Consider the following 18,648-nt stretch of genomic DNA (forward strand, 5'->3'; position numbering starts at 1 on the left):
CCCCCACGCCCGGCAGGGCCGGGGCTTCGGTCGCGGGGCTCAGGCCACGGGGGCCACGCCGGTCCCGCTGGGGCACCCCCCTTACCCCCAGCCCTGGGGTAGGCAGGGGCCACCCCACTCGAGTCCACCTTAAGGGGGGACGGCGCTCGGGCGGTGTTTGTACACAGCGCGCACACCCGTCCGCCTGCCTGCCCGCACCCTGCCCGCACCCGCCGGGGCACACGGACCTTCCTCCATCCCACCCCGGCACCCCCAACCCCAGCCCAGCCTCACGGTCCCGGGCCGGGGGCTGGAGCTGCAGCTCCCACGGGGGCACCAGGCCTGCACGGGGGTGCAGGAGCAGCCCCCGGGAGCAGGGAAGGACCCCCCCACACACCCCGGTACCCCAAGGCTGAGTGGGGAGTAGGGGGGGGGGACGGGAGACAGTGACAGCGTGGGGACAGGGCTGGGATGCTCTGTTTATTGAGGCGATACTGTAGGGCGCCCTGGGGGGCTGCGGCAAGGCACGGCGGCGCTGGGGGTGCACAGGGACCCCCGCGGAAGCAGCACCACGGTGGGGTGGCAGCGGCAGGTCCCTCAGGCCTTGCCGGGGTCCTCCTTCAGCGTCACCGTCCGGTTGAACACCAGCTGGGGAGAGGCAGAGGGTCAGCTTGGAGCCCCACAGCCCCATGGCGGGCAGGGGGAGCCCCACGGCCCCCTCCCCAGGGCTCACCTTCCCCTCCTCGCTGTCGGGATCCACGGAGAAGTAGCCCAGCCGCTCAAACTGGAACTTGTCGAAGGGCCGGGCGGAGAGGACGGAGTTGTCGACCAGGGCGTTGCAGACCACACGCAGGGAGTCCTGGCAGGGTGAGGCAGCTCAGCCGGCACCCCCGGCCCTTCTGCCCCCTCCACAGCCCCACTCCCCCCAGCCCCTCTCCCTGCTGGGACACGGCAGGGCCCTGCCCCAGGGAGGGGTAAGGGTCCCATGGAAGTGGGTGCAGGAGGTCCCCAGCTCCTCCTGGGCCTATAACCCCAGCTCCTGCTGCTACTCACAGGGTTGAGGTCACTCAGAAAGCCGCTGGGCACCTCTGATGGGTCCTCGGGATTTTTGTGCAAAAACCTGCCATGAGAGAAGAGTCTCATCCCAAAGCCGCCAGGCAAGGGGACGTGGTGCCCCATGGCAGCTGTGGGGCAGTGGCTCGTGGGATCCCACAGCACTTTCCCCGCCAAGGAGCTGGGCAGACCTCAGCAGAGCCTGTTGGTGCGCGGCCACACTGATGCTCTGGCCCTGCTGAGCTTGCGCCCACGCCTCTTCAGGCAGCCAGGTACTCACAGCCGCTCGTAGAGCCGCACTTCACACGCCAGTGGCTCTGACACCCAGTGGATGAAGGCTTTGGGCTTCTCCGCCACGTCTGACTTGGTGCAGGTCACCTCCAGCTCGATCACGTGCCCGCTGGCATCCTGGGCAAGAGGAGACAAAACGAGCCGCCAGGCAGCAGTCAGGCAGCAGTCCCATCCCGCAGGGCAGCCCTGGGGCCGGACCACCAGCCCTCAGCTCAGGGCAACGCTGCTCCCCGCTGCGAGAGGCACAGGGCTGGCAGGGAGCTGCCGCACAGGCAGCCTGTGCCCATGCTGTGCCCGCAGCACCCAGCCCGAGATGACCATCACTGCTGCCCTTCCCTGGTGGGGCACAGCCATGTCCTGACATCCCACGGCCTGACCTCGTGTCACCAGTGCCCAGCACCACGCACCTTGATGATGTTCTGGACAGCGATGACGTAGCCAGCGTGGCGCAGCCCCACCGGTTGCCCAGGGGCCAGGCGCTTGTAGCCCTTGTCCACTTCCTGCAAGAGAGTTCATGGCTGCACGAGGGTCCCAGAATGGGGATCAGGTCCCCCTCCCAGCATGTCTCTCTGTCCCCATGATTGCATCCCCCCACCCACTCCTGCCGTCCCAGGGATCAGAGCACCCAGGATTGTTTGAATTCCCCTGTTGCTGAAAGACATTCCTCAGCGCACAAGCCAGGTGTGGGCACTGTCAGTTGGACACGTCCTGGCCAGGCTGAGGGCAGTGGGCATTTCCCCAGCATCCATCAGAGCTGCTGGCACCTTTGGGAGTTGCATTTGGGTGCCTGTGCCCCATGCAGCACCAGCGCCGCTCCCACGCTGCCAGGCTCCCGCTGCCCACGCCGCAGCTCCTGGGAGAGAGGGCAGTACGGCCCCGTGGGCCCAGCTCACCTCCCTGAAGTCTGTCTCCTCAATGTAGACGGTGGGCTGGAAGGGCACTTTGTGAAAACCCCGGCTCTCATCTGCTGGAAAGTTGGGCACAAGGACCTCGAGTGCCTGGGGAGAAGGAGGGAGTGAATGCTGACCTTGGGGAACCCCCTCCCACCCCAGCCCTCGGCAGTCTCACCTTTGGGGCAGGGAAGTTGGTGATGGTGACCTTGAGGGGCTCCAGGACGGCCATGGCACGGGGGGCCTGTTCATTCAGCACCTCCCGTGCACACGCCTCCAGCAGGTGTGGCTCCATCGTCGCCTGGGCCACCGTCACACCGACCTGCGGGACAGCCTGCCGTCACCATGCCGGCCAGGGGATGCATCCACCTGCCCCGTCCCGTCCTGTCCCCGGCACCTACCCGGGCACAGAAGTTGTTGACGGCCTCGGGGGGGAAGCCTCGCCGGCGCAGGGCTGTCAGCGTGAAAAGCCGTGGGTCATCCCAGTCCCTAAGAAAACACCGGTGTGACGGCCAGGTGCGCCCCGGGCGAGACCCACCCTGGCTGCTGGCCCTGCTCCTACCTCACGGCACCCGTCTCCACCAGACGGATGATCTTCCTCTTGGAGACGACGGTGTAAAGCAGGTTCAGGCGCCCGTACTCCCACTGCACGGGGCAGTAGACATCCAGTGCATTGCACAGCCAGAAGTAGGAGGAGCGCCTGCAAGGGAGTCACAGGCACAGCCCCACTCAGCCTCATGCCCGCCCGCAGCCCCACAGACACACTGTCCCCCCAGCACTTTTGCAGCCACCAGGACACAGCCAGCTGCCCTGCCAGGTCCAGCCCAGCCCCGGGCTGTGCACGGTGCTCACCTGGCCTGGAACTCCTTGGTGCAGAGGGAGTGTGTGATGTGCTCGATGGAGTCGCAGAGGCAGTGTGTGTAGTCATACGTGGGGTAGATGCACCTGCAAGGCAGACGCGGTCAGTCCTGGGGCAGAGCCCAGCGCCGCTCTCCCCCCAGCACCTCCCCACCCACTCCCAGAAGACGCAGACCCACCCCTGCCACGCGTGCCAGGACACCGCAGGCCCTCCCTACCACTTGTCCCCAGTGCGGTGGTGTGGAGTGAACTTGACGCGGTAGGCGACAGGGTCCATCTTCCCGTCCTCCATCACCAGCTTCATCCGCAGCGTGGCCTCCCCCTCCCCAAACTTGCCTTTTCGCATGTCCTGTGGAGCAGCGGGAAGCTGTCGGCTGAGCCACGGACCCAGACCCCAGGGGCACCCAGCGCCTGCCCCCAGCCAGGAGTACCTCGAAGAGCAGGAGCGACTCCTCTACGGGCCGGTCCCGCCACGGCGAGGGCGGAGGGTTGTGGCCCTTGATCTCCTCGACCTTCTGATGGCAGACATACGCTTGGCCCCTAGGGAGGGGAAACGCCATCACCAGATATTAGCAGCCCATCCCCTGGGCGAGGAGGAGCCCCGGCCGCAGCACAGGACCACCCACACGGCCCCAGCACATCTGTACTGCCCCGGCACGCTCACCTGCGGATGAGCTCCAGGGCCCAGGTGTAGAGCTGGTCAAAGTAATCTGACGCATGGGTCACTGCATAGGGCTGGTAGCCTGTGGAGTCGGGGGAAACAGTGGATTGGAGGCACCCCCAGGGCCTGGCCGCAGAACTTGCATGTCCCCAGCAGTGCCTGGTCTGATCCGGCCCTCCCCAGCCCGAGCCATACCAAGCCACTCCACCATCTCCCGGATGGCTGTGAAGTACTTCTCCTCCTCCTTCTCGGGGTTGGTGTCGTCGTAGCGCAGGAAGCACACGCCACCGTTGGCCTGGGGATGGGGTAACAGTGAGCAGCTGGTCCCCAAGGGACTGCAGGGCCAGGCCAGTGGCCAAGCAGTGGAGGGAGGCAGGGGCCAGGAGGAGCTGCCAGCAGGGTTTGGTGCTTCTCACCTTGGCATAGCCAAAGTTGAAGTTGATGGCCTTGGCATGGCCGATGTGCAGGATCCCATTGGGCTCAGGAGGGAACCGTGTCCGCACCTGCATGGGGGAAAGGCGACACCTCTGTCTTTCGGCAGGAGACTGACAGCAGAGGGCACTGACATGAGCCCCCAACAATCCCACAGAGCCCCCCACGCCACACAGGTGCTGCCTCTGGCCATGCCCCCGGTGAGCTGTGCGTCCCCCCAGCCACCCCACCCACCCGAATGGAGCCTGGCACAGCAGTGCTGCCCTCGTAGGGAACCACTGGGTTGGGGGACGGGGCCTCACCTGCCCACCCGTGATGGCCAGGTGCTGCTTCAGCAGAGCCATGGTGTTGGGCGTCACCACGTAGCCCTCCGTCTTGTAGTTCTCTCCTGCGGGCAGAGGATGCTCAGAGCTGCAGCATCGCCCAAAGCCAGCCAAGCCCAGCAGCTGACGGGGAAGGACACGGGGCCGGGCCAGCCCCCCCCAGCACGGAGCGCTGGGGCTGGGCACAGAGCCGGTGGTGTGGCCCCGCACACAGCAGTGGCTCCTCGCACTCACCCGGCTTGTGGAACTTGAGCGCTTCTCCCCGCAGCTGCTCCAGCAGCGACGGCATCTCGGTGCCCACCTCGCCTGCGGGAAAGGACGGGGCTGAGCAGGGGCCTGACTGCAGCTCCTGGGGCCCAGCTCGGAGGCAGGTCCCAGCCAGGAACCAAAGGGCTGGGGAAGCTGCCCACAGGAGGACAGTCTTGTACCATTCTCCACCACAGCCGCCTTCTGCTTCTCCACCGGGGCTGGCCGGGCCTTTGCAGCCTGCAGAGACCAGCACAGCAGCCTGAGTGCCCGGCCCTGGCAGGCACCTTCCCCTCCTGGCCCAGCCTGCTGCCCCCAGCGCTCCCTCAGACCCATGCCCATGGTGGCAGCTGGGCCCAAAGCAGCTATTTGGGATCCTGCTTGGACACTCAGCAGGGAAATACCATCCCAGTTCCCAGCCTCCCCCTCCTCCTCACCTTTGGCTTCTTTTCCAGGTCAGCTTCTGTCTTTGGTCCCAGCAAATGCAGCACCTGGAGAAGAGAGACAGCAACAGGAGTAGAAAAGGCTCTCAATGCCCCAAGGCCTGGTGGCGCTCTGTCCAGCTGTCACTCCCCTCACCCTGCCTGCACCTACCCGGGGCAGGCTGTCCCCAGCGCCAGGCCCTCCCACGGGACAGGCCAGCAGGTCCCACACCAGGCACAGCATCGACAAGGGACATCACCCCAAAGGAGCGCCCAACCTGCTGCCCTCGCGCCCACCTGCAGGTCCACCTCGTTCTTGATGGTCTTCCCGTCTGCCCACTGCAGCCGGCTCCGCGCCTCCCCTGCGGACAGGGCACCCCGTGGGCAAGGGGCACGGCCACCACGTCAGGGCCACTGACGCAGGAGGCCATGGCCAGTGGCCAGAGGCAGCCCTTGCCCCAGGCCTGTCCCTGGCACAGGGCACCACACGCGGCTGCCACCCGCAGCCCTGCCCGTGTGGGGGACAGGGCACCTGCCCGTGTGGGGGACAGGGCAGGACGTCTCCCTTCTGTCCTGCAGGCTGTGGCACAGCGACGCAGAAGCTGGGGCAGCCCATGGCAAAGGGCTGGTTCTCAGGACCCAGGGGCGTAGCGGTGCCAGGCAGGGGCTGCCCCGGTGCCCCACACTCACCCATCAGCAGCCCCATGTTGAAGCGGTAGCGCTCCGCTAGCAGCTCTGCTCGGTGCTTGCCGATCACGGCCTCCACCTGGGAAGTGGGGCAGGGACACGGGGGTGAGCGAGGCAGGCGGGGAGCGTGATGCGGGGGCTGCCAGCCCAGCCCAGCCCATCCCAGCCCGCCCAGCGGCCCCCACTCACCGCCTCCTCGATCTGCTCGGGGGTGACACACACCCCCACGCCACAGGCCCGCTCGAAGTCCGCCACGTCCAGGGGCTCCAGGGGGTGGCTCCTCACGTACTCCAGGGCGGCTGGGGATAGAGAGGGGGTGAGGAGCGGGGCCCTCCCCATCCCGCCGGGGCCGGGGGATGGTCCCGGGGCTCACGGTACCGCTGAGCTGCAGGTCGGTGAGGATCTCCCTGCGGGCGATGTAGCCGACGAGGAAGCCGAGGTGCTTCGGGTCCCTGAGGCGGGCGGCCGCGTTGTACAGCAGCGTTCCGGTGGCTTTATCCAGGGCCGGGCCCAGCGTGCTCCGAGCCTGCCGCCGCCCCGGGGAAGCGTCAGGGCCGGCCCGGGGCTGAGCCCCGGCGAACCGGTGGCCCCGGGACGGGGCGGGTCGGGGTGGGGGAGGGAGCGCCAAGGGCCGAGGCCGCTTGGCGGGGCCGGGAGGAGGCGGGGCTGGGTGGGAGGGGTCCCGGGAAGGGGGCGGGGTCCCGAACGTGACGCCGCGGCACCGGGGGACCGGTGGGTGGGGGTGGGGGCCCGCGGCGGGCGCACCTGCAGCACGGCCCGGCGGAGCAGCACGCTGAGCGCCCCGTTGCGCAGCGTCTCGCGCGCTTTGGCCTCGCTGAGGCCGATGCCGGTGAAAAGCCCCAGCGCCTCCTCCGCCTCCTCCGCCGTCATCGCCGCCGCCGCCGCCGCCGCCGCCATGCTGCTGCCACCGCCACCGCCACGGCCCGCACGGCGGGGCGGGGCCGAGCCCAGCCAATCGGAGAGAGGAGGGCGTGTCGCCGACGCGGATCCAGCCAATCGACAGTGAGAAAGGCCCGCCTCGGCCAATGGGAAGGGGAGCTCGGCGGCGATTCCGCGAATAAGCGCGCAGGGGGCGGGGCCAAGTGTGAGGCCGGTTGCATCATTTAAAGAGACCGGCGGCGGCAGGACCCACGTGGGGGGCGTGGCTGGAGGCGGTGGGTGCCGCACGTGCCAGCACCGCCCTCCCCGCCCCGCCCCTCCGAGCGCCCACCGCCCCGCGGCCCTTTGTCCTCCCCCGGCCGCCGTAGCCCGCTCCGACCGGCACCCGTGTCCCGGCGGATTCTCGCCCCTGCCGTGTCCCCGCGGCCCCCGCCCCTGCCCCTCCTGGCCCCTCAGTCCGGTTTCCCCAACCTGGTGTGTGTAGGACGAGGCCAACCCCATGCCCTCGCCCCGCCCCCCGCGCCCAGTGTTCCCCGACTTCCCTGTCCCCCCGGGTCCCCCCAGACCAGTATACCTCTACCCCCGGCTGCCCCAGCCTGGTGTCCTCTCCAGCCCAGTGTCCCCCAGCTCCCCCAGCCGGCTGTCCCTCTCGCTGCCCCAGCCCAGTATCCTCCTGCTCCCCCAGCCTGTTGTTCCCCGCAGTGTCCCCACGGTTGCCCCAGCCTGGTGTCCTCTCCAGCCTGCTGTCCCCCCAGCCTGCTGTCCCCCCAGCTCCCTCAGCCTGTTATCCCCTGGCTCTCCCAGCCCAGTGTCCCCCAGTTCCCTCAAGCCCACTCCCCACCCCAGCCCCAGCAGCAGCAGACCCGAGCGGCTAGGGAAAACGGGGGTTTATTGGCAAAACCCGTCAGGAGGACACGCTGTCAGGTCCTGCCAGCCACAGTCCTGGCTCGTCCATGGGCAGGCCAGGCAGGCAGCGCTAGTGTCCCCGGGGATCCCACACCATGGAGGGGACAGAGCTGGTGCCCAGCACCGGGACGGAGCTACCGCTATTGCTCCATCCTGACACCGGGCACCGGCTCTGTCGCCTCCGTGGCTGCCTGCTGCCTGCCTGCAGCTGGCAGAGGCTTCAAGCTATAGCGAGCACTGATGTTGGTACCCGAGACGCTGCGGTACTCGCCCATCTCCGTACGAACAGCCTCATTCTGGGTGATGGTGAGTAGGACCGGGACAGAGAGTGTCACCTCCTTCCGTAAGACCTGGATGCTGAGGGCTGTGCGTGGGGGGATCTTCGCTGGCAGCTGCACCTCCACGCGTTCCCGGCGGGTGCTGGATTCGCTGCGTCCTTTCTGCACCGTGAAGATGTTGGAGGCTTCCACAGTCAGCGTGAAGGAGAGCCCAGCTTTGAGGCTGGTGGCGTTGCTGAAGTGGAAGCTCTGCCAGAGCGTGGTGCCGTACTCCCGGCTGCTGCTGGCTGCCAGCACCTGCTCTGACTCCGTTTCGTTCACCCCTTCGACCTCATCCACCAGCACCTCCCGCTCCGACTCCACCCTCTTCTGCTCCCAGAGGAGACGCGCCGAGACCAGGGGCTGCCCGGGCCGCAGCGGGCGCAGGTGGGACAACCGAGCCTGGAAGTTCAGCTCAAGTTTGTAGTCGGCAAGACGCTCGCCAGGCCATGCCAGACAGTGCCAACCGCCCCGGCCGGGGTGCTGGTAGAGCAGCCAGACACCTCGCTGCACCACGTGGGAAGCCACCCGGTCATTGAAGTACCCGTACGCCAAGTTGGTCTCCTCCGTCACCACCTTGCAGGCACCTTGGAAGTTGGGGTGCTCGTAGAGGGTGATCTGAGGGTCCCACAGGTCATGGTGCACGAGACGCAGCGCCGAGAAGCTGTTGGGCCGCCCCACAGAGGGGTACTCGCCCTCCTCAAAGGCGTGCGGCTCCCCCTCGTACTTGGGGTCCGTGTAGGCGATCCAGGGCTGCCCCACCACCTTGAGGGAAGCGATGCAGTCCCCGAAATCCAGCTCGTGCAGGTCGGGCACGTCGCAGGTGAACTCCCGGCTCAGCCCCTCAAAGTTGGCACGCTCGTACACCGTGATCCGGTTCATGGTGCTGCGGGTGCCCTCCCCTGCGAGGGCACAACGCACGTCAGGTCCCTGTGTGCGGGCGCTACGGGAAACCCGTGGGGAAAAGCCTGGCCGGCAAAGGGGCCCCCCGGCACCCCTTTCTCCCCTGTCCTCTGCCTGTCCTTCGCCTGCCTCTGCCCGGTCCCTGCGCTCTCACCGTCTGTGCCGGCAGTGCCCGATGCCAGCCCGCGGCCGTGCCTTTTACAAGGGGCTGGCGGGGCCAGGGCGTGCTGCAGCACGAAGCGAAGGCGATGACAGTGCTCGCCCCCGCGCCCAGCCCCGGCCCCGCTCCCGGGAGCCAGCCAGGCCCCGCACGGCAGCCGGCGCACCGGGATGCCAAACGGCGCCGAAGACCAGCCCTGCCGGAAAGTCCTGCTGCACCCCGGGCACACGGCGCTCCAGCCCTAACGAGTCACCACCAATTACCACTGATGCTTCCGCCCTGCCCGCGCTAATTACGGTGTGTGTTGCCAGTGGGGCAGGAACTGCCGGCTCGCCCCGACAGGGTGAGAGGGTAGGGTGGTGAGGTGAGCCAGCGGCCTGAGACAAGCCCCCCTAGCACCCCGCTGCCCCCAGGTGCGGGACATGGCCCCTCCTGGCATGGCATCGCTGCCCCAGCCTGGTGCCAAGGATGGCTGGGGCAGGTGGTGGCACTTCTCCCGCCTTGTCCCTCCACGGGCAGGATGGCCATGGACCACCCGGGGTGGCCATAGTGCTGCTGGAGGGTGACGGGCACGAGTGCTGGGCACAGTGGGACACTGACACCTGGCCAGGGCACGGGGCTGGCTGGCAGCCACCCTGAGCACAGTGTGCTAGGGGCTTCCTCTGGGCACCATGTAGGTCCCTATGGCACGGACTGGAGCTGGCCTCCCCAGGAACTGCTGGTGTGGGACACAGGGCATGTGCACCCCCCGGCTGGCACCCTTCTAGGACCAGGCTCAGGCAGCTCAAGGGGTCTGGGGCAGGTCGAGCCTCTGGCTTCTCCCAGCTACGTGCCTGGTCACAGGGGCTGCCTCATCCCCTCGTCCCTGCAGCCCTCCCCAGCCCAGAGCTGTCCCTACGGCACAGTGCAGGGAGCAGAGCACCCTAAAGTCAATGTGAGCAGCTCCCGGTGGGGTAGGGCTGGATCCTGACCCACCCCCAGCAGGCTCTGCTCTGGGCTGGGCACAGCCACGACCCCCAAAGCCTCTGGGCTTAAATCTGCCCCTTGGGGCCAGGAAAACGGAGCCAACCCCCTGCTGTATGGGGTGCCCCTGTCCTGCAGGGGAACCCGGGTTTGGTACAGCCTGCGGGCACCCACATCCTGCAGTGGAGGAGGATGGAGACGCCACTGCTCCAGCAGCCTGCGGGTGCCCCCCCTGCCAAATCATCCCAAGAGAGGAACCCAGGTGTCACCACATCCCTGAGCCTTGTCCCCCCCCAAACCCCTGTCCCCCACAGGCAGGTGCCACCCCACATCTTGCCACCCTAGCTGCCCGCCTTCCCCTGCCTGCAGTGCCGGGGCTGCCAGGGTCTCCCAGTTTATTGCCAGATGTCGGGGCGGTCGGGGTTACACCAGACAAACGCTACGGGAAGCGGTTAGTGAGTGGGGGGCCACGGAGGCTGCGGACGGGGGCCAGGGAAGGGCTGTCCTGCTCGCTCCCCTGGCCCACAGCCTCCCCACTGGCCCCCTGGGCTGCTGCGCTCCCCTGCGCTGGGGACCCGTCCCGCTCCCCGTGGCCGCCCCGGCCCTGTGGCCCCCAGCAACCCCCCACCTCGCTGTCGTGTACCCCCTCTGCGGTGAGGCTGGTGGGCCAGGGCGGCACGGGGTGGGGTGGGGGGCACGGGGCAGCGTGGGTGGGAGGCGGTGCTGGCATTATTGCTATGGCGGGCGGGAGCAGCGCGACCCTCCCCACGCTCAGATCACAGTCTCGAAGAGCGTCGCCTTCTCCTTGGGGGGCTCCGGGGCCAGCAGCTTGGCTTCTGCCTCAGGCGTCAGGTACTCCAGGTGGTGGTGGCCCCAGATCGGAGTGGTCAGGAGCTGCCAGCGCTGCGGGGACCCACGTCAGTGCCCGGGGACGGCAGCACTGGGGACTGCCTGGACCCAGCGTGGTGCATCCCCCCCAGCGCACGGGGATGGGACCGAGGTGGGGTCAGGGGTGTGATTTGGATGGGGATGGAGGTGAGGCTGGGATGGGGAAAGGACTGAAATGGGATTGAGCAAGGGATAGCATGGGGACGGGGATGAGTCGGTGCCGGGATTAAGACAGTGATGTCAGCAAGCATGGGATTTGGGTGAGGTTGGGAGTGAGACAGCGATGGGGGCAGGGAAGGGATTCAGATGGGAGAGAGAGCAATGGGGATAGAAATGGGACTTGGACGGGCGTGAGACTAGGATAGCAAAGGGATTGAGAGAGGGACAGGGATTGCATGGGGACAGGGATGAGGTGGGGACGGGATTGAGAGTGATAGGGTCAGGGACGGGATTTGGCTGGGAGTGAGAGCAATAGGCATGGGGACAGGGATGAGATTCAGATGGGGATGGGACCGAGACAGTGATGTGAGCGAGGATGGGATTCAAGTGAGGTTGGGAGTGCGACAGGGATGGGGACAGGGGCGGGATTTGGTGGGGCATGGGACCGAGACAGCAATGTGGACAGAGCTGGGATTTGAATGGTAATGGGGATGGGACTGGGATGGGACTGGGGATGGAGGCAGGATGGCCCCTGCCGCGCCGCCCTCACCTCGCGCAGGGAGCCTTTGCAGCGCAGGAGCTTGTAGAGGACGGTGCAGGGGATGCAGAGCATGGAGGAGAGTGCCAGGACCCAGCCGATGGCATCCCCCCACCACGGGTACACGTATGTCTTGTTGTAGGTCAGCGGCTTGTAGTTCACCACGTGGAACACGAAGATGCCCTGGGGGGAAACAGGGGGGTGAGGTTCTGCGGGGCAGGGGGCTGGTGGCCCCAGATGCCCCACGCGTGTCACCCCGCAGCCCTGACACCCGTGTCACCCCGTGGCTGCCTTGCCCCAAGCAGCCGCCTGGGGGAGCCCGGTGCCCGTGGCACGGAGCCGGGGCAGCGTGCACACGCATGCACACGCATGCACACGCATGCACACGCATGTCTCCGCTCACCACGCAGACCAGCGGTGTCACCACGGCCCAGCACCACTTCATGAAGGGCAGGGGCCGGTAGCCGATCATGCGGGCCACATCGTCCATGAAGCGGTCAGCGCCTGCGGGGAGAAGGGCGTCAGCCAGGCCCGCGGGGCACCCGTGTCCCCTTGCGTCCCCTCTCTGCGTCCCCCTGGCCTCACCGTAGACCCAGGCAATGACCACGCACTCCCAGAAAGCCTGCCACAGCAGCGTGATCCCGCTGGCCGAGTAGTAGTCAAAGAGCTGGAACACATACATGCCGCCCTGCCGGGAAGGCACCGCACATCACCAGGGCTGTGCTGGCTGCCCCACGTGCCTCCGCACCGGCGCGGGCACAGCCTTGCCAGCACTGGTGCCCCGCCTGGTGTGGACACCCTGCATGCCATGGGCACCCTGGGCTCCCACAGCACCTCTGCAACGATGGGCACCCCCACGGCATGGGGCCCTCCACAGCCACAGGCAGCCCCATGGGCACCCACTGCTGCCGTGGGTGCGGCAGCCCCACGGAGCTCCCACCCCACACTGGGGCCCCGTGGGAAGTGACACCCCAGGAGCAGGCACGGGTGCCCGGCGTGGGGCCGGCTGGCCGGTGTCCCTGCCGCGTCCCCCACCTGGGTGACCATGGAGAGGTCGATGAGGCAGCAGACGATGCAGCAGAGCGCGGCGGTGAGCTCCCGGCGCAGCGAGCCGGCCCCCGGCTGGGGGAACAGGTCCAGGATGCCCGTGATGAAACCCTCCACACCGACAAACTGCAGCAGAGAGAGGGGCTCAGCAGGGACGTGCCACCCCATCCCCTCCCCGTCCCTCTCCCACTGCCCGCCGCTGCACCTGGCTGTCCAGCCCCAGCACAAGGAGCATGAAGAAGAAGAGCGTGGCCCAGAGCGGGGACAAGGGCATCAGCGTCACGGCTTTGGGGTAGGCGATGAAAGCCAGCCCAGGGCCTGCAGGAGAGCAGGGTCAGTGGTGCCACCTCAGGCGGGGGACACAGGGGACACAGTACCGGTGGGCGCCCACTGCCCAGCACTTACCAGACTCGGCCACCTTGGAGATGTCCACGCCTTGCTCGGAGGCCATGAAGCCCAGCACAGAGAAGACGACGAAGCCGGCAAAGAAGCTGGTGGAACTGTTGATCACGGCCAGGATGTAGGCATCCCTGTGGGCAAAGCAGGTCAGGGGGTGCTGGGGGGACGCCAGGGGACACACCAGGGGGGTGCCCTGCAGCTGGCACCACCCTACCTGTAGCAGTTGTTGTGGAAGCGGTTGTAGCTGCCCAGCGCGGTCAGGGCGCCCAGCCCGATGGCATAGGAGAAGAAGATCTGGGTGCCAGCATCGATCCAGACCTGGGGTGCGAGGGAGGGCGTTGGGGGGTGAGGAGGGTGCCGGGGAGGTGCCCAGCACCCAGCCCCCTCCTGCCCTCCCCACCACCCTCACCTGTGCCTCGGCCAGCTTGGACCAGTCAGGTTTCAGGTAGTAGACGATGCCGCCCAGCGCCCCGGGCAGTGTCACTCCATGGACCAGCAGCAGGATGAGGACCACGTAGGGGAAGAGTGCCGTGAAGTAGACAATCTACAGAGGAGAGGGTGCCGGTGAGAACCCCCAGGCTGGGTCTCCATCATGTGCCACAGGTGTCCCAGCCGGACTAGGCTCAGGGACTTCCCCAGCGGCTGGTGGCACCTCCCAGATGGATGTAGGACAGGGGGTCGCACCCCTGTGGGCTGCGGCACAGGAAGCCAGGAGCATGCAGTGCCGTGTGCTGCTGTTCCAAACCCGCATGTCAGTGGCCCCGACATGTGTCCCACCCCACCGCCAGCGTCACCTTCCCAGTCGACTTGACGCCCTTCCAGATGCAAAAGTAGACGACGACCCAGGTGGTGACCAAGCAGAGGATCATCTGCCAGTTCATCTCCCCCGGCTCGCTGAGGTCCCCCGAGAGCCGCAGCACCTTGTTCCTGCAGAGCAGGGCGGCGCTGAGCACCAGTGCGACCCTGCTGGCCCTGGGTGAGACACCCCCCCCCCCCCGCCCCCGGTCCCCACACTCACTCCCAAAACTCGATGACGGGTGAGCGCTTGCTGGCCAGGTCGGTGCAGCTGAGGTTGAAGGGCCCGGTGCCGGCGCTGGCGTTGGTGCTGCTATTGCGGCAGAGCTCGAGGTGGAAGAGCTCGGCACACTGCTCGGTGTTCCAGGCGTGGCCGCAGGTGGCCCAGGGCAGGGTGTCCGTCAGCGAGTGCACCAGGTAGAAGAGCCCCCACACCAGGATCATTATGTAGTAGGAGTTGCAGAAGAAGACGATCACCATGGAGGCCAGGCCCAGACCTGCAGCACGGGGAGATGAGAGCTCGCAGGCACCCATGGGCACCCATGGGCACCCAGCAGCCCCGCGGCGCAGGGGAGCTGGCAGCCTGGGGTGGGATGGAGGGGTGCCAGCAGGGATGGGGCAGGACATGGGGTGCCGGTAGGGACACAGGGAGCCGGCAGCCCAGGGTAGGACAGCGGGAAGCTGGTGGGGATGCAGGGAGCTGTCAGCCCCAGGGGACGTGGGGAGCTGGTGGGGACGGGACAGGGGGAGCTGGTGGGGACGGGACAGGGGGAGGTGGCAGCCTCCGGCAGGACAGGGTGGGGACAGCCAGCAGCACGGCCCAGGACAGCGGGGAGCCAGCAGGGCACAGCCCAGGGAAGCCGGCAGGACACTGGGTATCCGGCAGCCCCCGGGGAGGCCGGCAGCAGGCAGGGACGCCGGCAGCACGTAGGCAGGGAGCCACGGGGGCAGGCGGGGCCGGGCAGGGCAGCGCGGGGTTGCCACGGAGCAGGGGTGCAGGCAGCTGCCAGACTTGGCCGGGGTGCAGGGTACCAACGGGACGTGGGCAAGGTGCACGGGAGCAGGCAGGGCGTGGGCAGGGTGCTGCCAGCCCTGGCAAGCTGCAGGCAGCCGGTGCCCCAGGCAGGGTGCCGGCAGGGTGCTGCCAGCCCCGAGCAGGGCGCCGGGGGCCCTTGGGCAGGGTGCAAGGGGCCACGGGCAGGGTGCACACAGGGTGAAGGCAGGGCGCGCAGCGTTACCCTTGAAGAGGGGGGCGATGTTCCAGGCGGCGATGCCCCCCTGCTTCATGAACTGCCCCAGGGCCACCTCCAGGAAGAAGACGGGGATGCCGCCCACGAAGACGATGAGCAGGTAGGGGATGAGGAAGACGCCTGGGGCCGGGGGAAGGGGGTGAGGGCGCGGGGCCGGCTCAGCCGCCGCCGCCGCTCCCCCCGGTCCCCCCCCCGGTCCCCCCCGCCCCGTTCCCTCCCCGCGCCGCCCGCCCGGGGCGCAGCGAATGGCGAAGGCGCCTCCGCGCCCTCCCCTCGCCGCGCCGCCGATGTAGGTCAGGGCGGGCAGGTGGCAGGGGGCTCCCCACGGACCCCCACCCCGCTAGGGGACACGGGACACCCGTGGGGTGGCCAACGAGCCCGCCGCGGACGGCCTCTTGCCCCGGGGAGGTGCAGGGCGGGCTGGCCCCATCATGGGGTGACCCACACCCCCCCATACCGCACGCACTGTGGGGTGGAGAGCGGGGTGCTCCCACGCACCGTGGGGTGCTCCCCCCCCCTTCCCCGCTCCGTGGGGCAGGCGCGGGGCTCACCTCCGCCGTTCTTGTAGCACAGGTAGGGGAAGCGCCAGACGTTGCCCAGCCCCACGGCGAAACCCACGCAGGACATGATGAAATCCATCTGCCGGGTCCACGTCTCCCGCTCGGGGACGGCCGCTTTCGGGGGGCCGGGGGGTCCCACCAGCGGTGCCGTCACCGCCCGCTCCTCGCCCGCCGCGGGGGGCTCCGCGCCCTCCGCCTCCCCGCGGCCCTCTGCCGGGGGGGGGGGCACACGCTGCCGTCACTCGTGCCCGTGGGGGCGCGGAGGGGGGGGGGGGGGAGGAGGCGCGGGGGACCTCGGTGTCCCCGCGCCTCCCCCCCCCCCCTCCGCGCGTGGGGGCGTGACGTCAGATGTCAGGCCGGCGCGTGACGTCACAATGCAGAGCGGTGACTCACCCCGCGGCGGCGGGAGGGGGCGCGCCGCGGTCGCGCGTGGCCGTGGCAGCCCCCCCCCCCCCCCCCCCCCCCAAATCCCCATCCCCAACCTCGTCCCTCCCCAGCGCTCCCCGCTTACCGGCGCCCGCGGGGGCAGCGGCGGCGGCGGTGTCGCGTCGCGGGGCGGCGGGCGGCTGCGGGGCGGCCGTGTCGGCGGGGACGGGGGGCATGTCGCGGGGGGCCGGGGAGCGGGGGCGGGTCGGGGGCGGCTCCGTGGCCGTGGGAGGGGGGCTCAGAAGCAATCCACGAAGCACTTGAAGGTGAGTCGGAAGAACCTCATTGAGGGCGGCGGGGCGCGGCGGGGCGGGCCGGGCCGGGCGGGCGGCTCAGAGCCGGGCTGCGGGGCCGGCGCCGCGCGGCCGCTCCGGGGCTCTCTGCGCCGCGGCACCGGGCGGCGGCGAAGGCAGCGACCGGCCGCGCCGCCCCCCGAGCCCCATTGGACGCGCCGCCCGCCCGCGGCTTGACGGGACTTGCAGTCCCGCCGCACCGGCACCGGGACGGAGGGCGCGCCGAGGGGCACGGGGGGACACCGGCGAACGGGGCGCCGCCGGGGGACAGCGGGCACTAGGGACAGCGCGCACGGCGGGGCAGCGGGGGAAATGGGCACTCCGGGCGTTAGAGCACCGGGACGTGCGTTCCCGCCACACCAGCCGGCATCGGGGACACCAGGCGATATGGCACCGGGACTTGCAGTCCTGGCGCGCCGGCACCAGGGGACAACCGGGCACCGGGACTTGCAGTCCCGCCGCATGGGTACCAGGGCACACCGAGAGACACCGGGCACCGAGACTTGCAGTCCTGCACGCTAGCACCGGGGCACACCGTGTGGCAGGGTGCAACCGGCAGCAGAGCACGCGGAGGGGCAGCGGGCACCAGGGGACTCCAGGCACTGAGACACATCAGGGCACACTGGGTGTCCCCGCACTGCCTTAGGGTGCACCCGTCAGTGAGGTCCACCGAGAAACACCCGTTGCTGAGGGACACCAAGGGGTAGCGAGCACCTAGTTACACTAGGGGCACCCTGCGGGCAGCAGAGCCCAGCAGGGACAGTGAGGTGGCAACGTGTGAAATTTTGGGCATCGGCGTGCCAGCCCTGCTCTGAGGTGACAGAATGACAGACCTGCCCGCGCTCTACTTCTCTGCCCACCAGTGTCTCGCCCTGAGCTCGAGCAGGCTGAGACCGCCCAGGAGAAGGACTCAGAGGAGGGTAAGTCGAGGTGTGTGCCGGCTGTCAGTGCATGGCCACGGAGTGCCCTTGCCGAGGGATCTGAAGCTCTTGCCATGTCCTGGTCCCACGCTCTGGCATCGAGCAGAACTAACCTGAGCGCTCCCTCGCCCCAGCGTTTGTCTGAGCAGGATGCGGCCTTCCCCGGGGCGCAGAAGGGTGCCCGTGGCTGGGAAGGGCTGTCTGCAGGGAAGAGGCCCCGGGCACGTGGCGGGCTGCTGCCCACCCGGGTGTCACGGTGCCACTGAGCACAGCCACGGGACGCCTCGGCGCTGGCACCTGTCCTGCGTGTTTCCAAGCAGGGTGCCATGCTGGGCCAGGAAGATCCCGAGCTGTGTCACCCAGTGGGCACTGGTGGCAGGTTTCTGCCTGGGTCCAGGCCTGCTTTGAGGACAGGGCAGGGCACCCCCGTGCCACAGAGGGTAGAACAAACCCGATTGAAAGTAAGGTGACCGAAATCACCTTTTCGCCTTGAAGACTTCAGGGCACCCCAGGGCCAGAGCCGGAGCCTGGCAGGCACCTGATGGAGGTTCTGCCTGTTGTGCCTGCAAGCCCCAGCATGACAGCACCAGGGGTAGCAGGTGCTGGAGGCCCCAGCAGCACCCTGGGGGACACGGTGCCCTGGAGGGGACTCACCAGGCACCAGAGGGTCCCAGCAAGCAGCAGAGGCCAGTAGAGTTCAGAGAGTTTAATGAGCGCAGGACAAACCCCAACCCCTCCTCTCCCCCCACCCCCCGGTGCCCGGCCCGGCCCGCACCCCCCGGGGCAGGCGCCCCGTGACACCCTAGTCGACTTCTTCCATGCTGCTGTAGGAGGGGGCCGGGCGCTCGGCGGGGCTGGCGAAGCGCTCGGGGAGGCCTTCCGCGGCCAGCGCCGGGGCTCCTTCAGGGGCCAGGCCAGATCCAAACGGCACCGGGGGCAGTCCCTGCAAGCAGAAGGCAGGTGTGAGAGGGGGACCAGCATCCTACCCTCCCATCTTCTCCCTCCCCACTCCCGGGGGGGACAACTGGCCCCACGCAACATGTGCAGCCCCGTGGCCCGGAGAGCAGCAGCTGGTGCCAGCCCCAGCAGCGGGGCAGGGGAAGGCAGCGTGCCCAGGGCCCCCAGCAGCAGGCTCAGCCCGGCCCTGGTGCTGCCGCCTCTCCCCAGCCTGGCACTCGTGCCTCCAGGGCTGCTGTGGCCAGGGCTGGTCTGAGCAGAGCCCCACACCCTTGCACGGGCACCCGGCCACCCTGGATGGCAGCGGCGAGCCATGGGGCAGGCTGCCAATGCCTGTGGGGGTCTGAGGAATAGCACAGCACCAGAAGTGATTTCAAGGGCCGAGAGCACCTAGCTCGGGCCTCGCTGCCGGCCACCCACCCCCG

The 18,648-nt window shown here is 68.7% G+C and overlaps 3 protein-coding genes across 3 annotated transcripts; all 3 read right to left on the reverse strand.

Annotated features, from left to right (window-relative positions):
- Positions 1-571: 571 nt before the first annotated feature.
- Positions 572-6,751, reverse strand: QARS1 (glutaminyl-tRNA synthetase 1). The gene is made up of 24 exons (XM_086469977.1): positions 6,608-6,751; positions 6,221-6,368; positions 6,032-6,141; positions 5,846-5,921; positions 5,453-5,517; positions 5,171-5,224; positions 4,916-4,973; positions 4,722-4,793; positions 4,467-4,552; positions 4,149-4,235; positions 3,928-4,027; positions 3,736-3,814; positions 3,503-3,611; positions 3,290-3,420; positions 3,066-3,158; positions 2,776-2,913; positions 2,615-2,702; positions 2,392-2,535; positions 2,217-2,321; positions 1,731-1,823; positions 1,313-1,440; positions 1,033-1,099; positions 713-838; positions 572-627 (listed from the first exon to the last, which is right to left on the reverse strand). The coding sequence occupies exons 1-24, from the start codon at positions 6,731-6,733 to the stop codon at positions 577-579; spliced, it is 2,334 nt and encodes a 777-aa protein (XP_086326103.1). The 5' UTR covers positions 6,734-6,751; the 3' UTR covers positions 572-576.
- A 1,037-nt stretch (positions 6,752-7,788) lies between these two features.
- LOC104354738 (epidermal differentiation-specific protein-like) lies at positions 7,789-8,847 on the reverse strand. Its single transcript, XM_009961748.2, has one exon. The coding sequence runs from the start codon at positions 8,845-8,847 to the stop codon at positions 7,789-7,791; it is 1,059 nt and encodes a 352-aa protein (XP_009960050.2).
- A 1,915-nt stretch (positions 8,848-10,762) lies between these two features.
- Positions 10,763-16,229, reverse strand: SLC6A8 (solute carrier family 6 member 8). Its single transcript, XM_086470503.1, has 14 exons — positions 16,139-16,229; positions 15,619-15,837; positions 15,056-15,187; positions 14,041-14,314; positions 13,817-13,949; positions 13,432-13,566; positions 13,237-13,340; positions 13,029-13,153; positions 12,829-12,941; positions 12,612-12,749; positions 12,162-12,264; positions 11,980-12,080; positions 11,589-11,759; positions 10,763-10,894 (listed from the first exon to the last, which is right to left on the reverse strand). Exons 1-14 carry the CDS (start codon positions 16,227-16,229, stop codon positions 10,763-10,765), a joined length of 1,971 nt encoding a protein of 656 aa, XP_086326629.1.
- Positions 16,230-18,648: the final 2,419 nt, after the last annotated feature.

Source organism: Leptosomus discolor, chromosome 9, assembly GCF_034619465.1.
Source record: "Leptosomus discolor isolate bLepDis1 chromosome 9, bLepDis1.hap2, whole genome shotgun sequence".
Classification (NCBI taxonomy): Eukaryota; Metazoa; Chordata; class Aves; order Leptosomiformes; family Leptosomidae; genus Leptosomus; species Leptosomus discolor.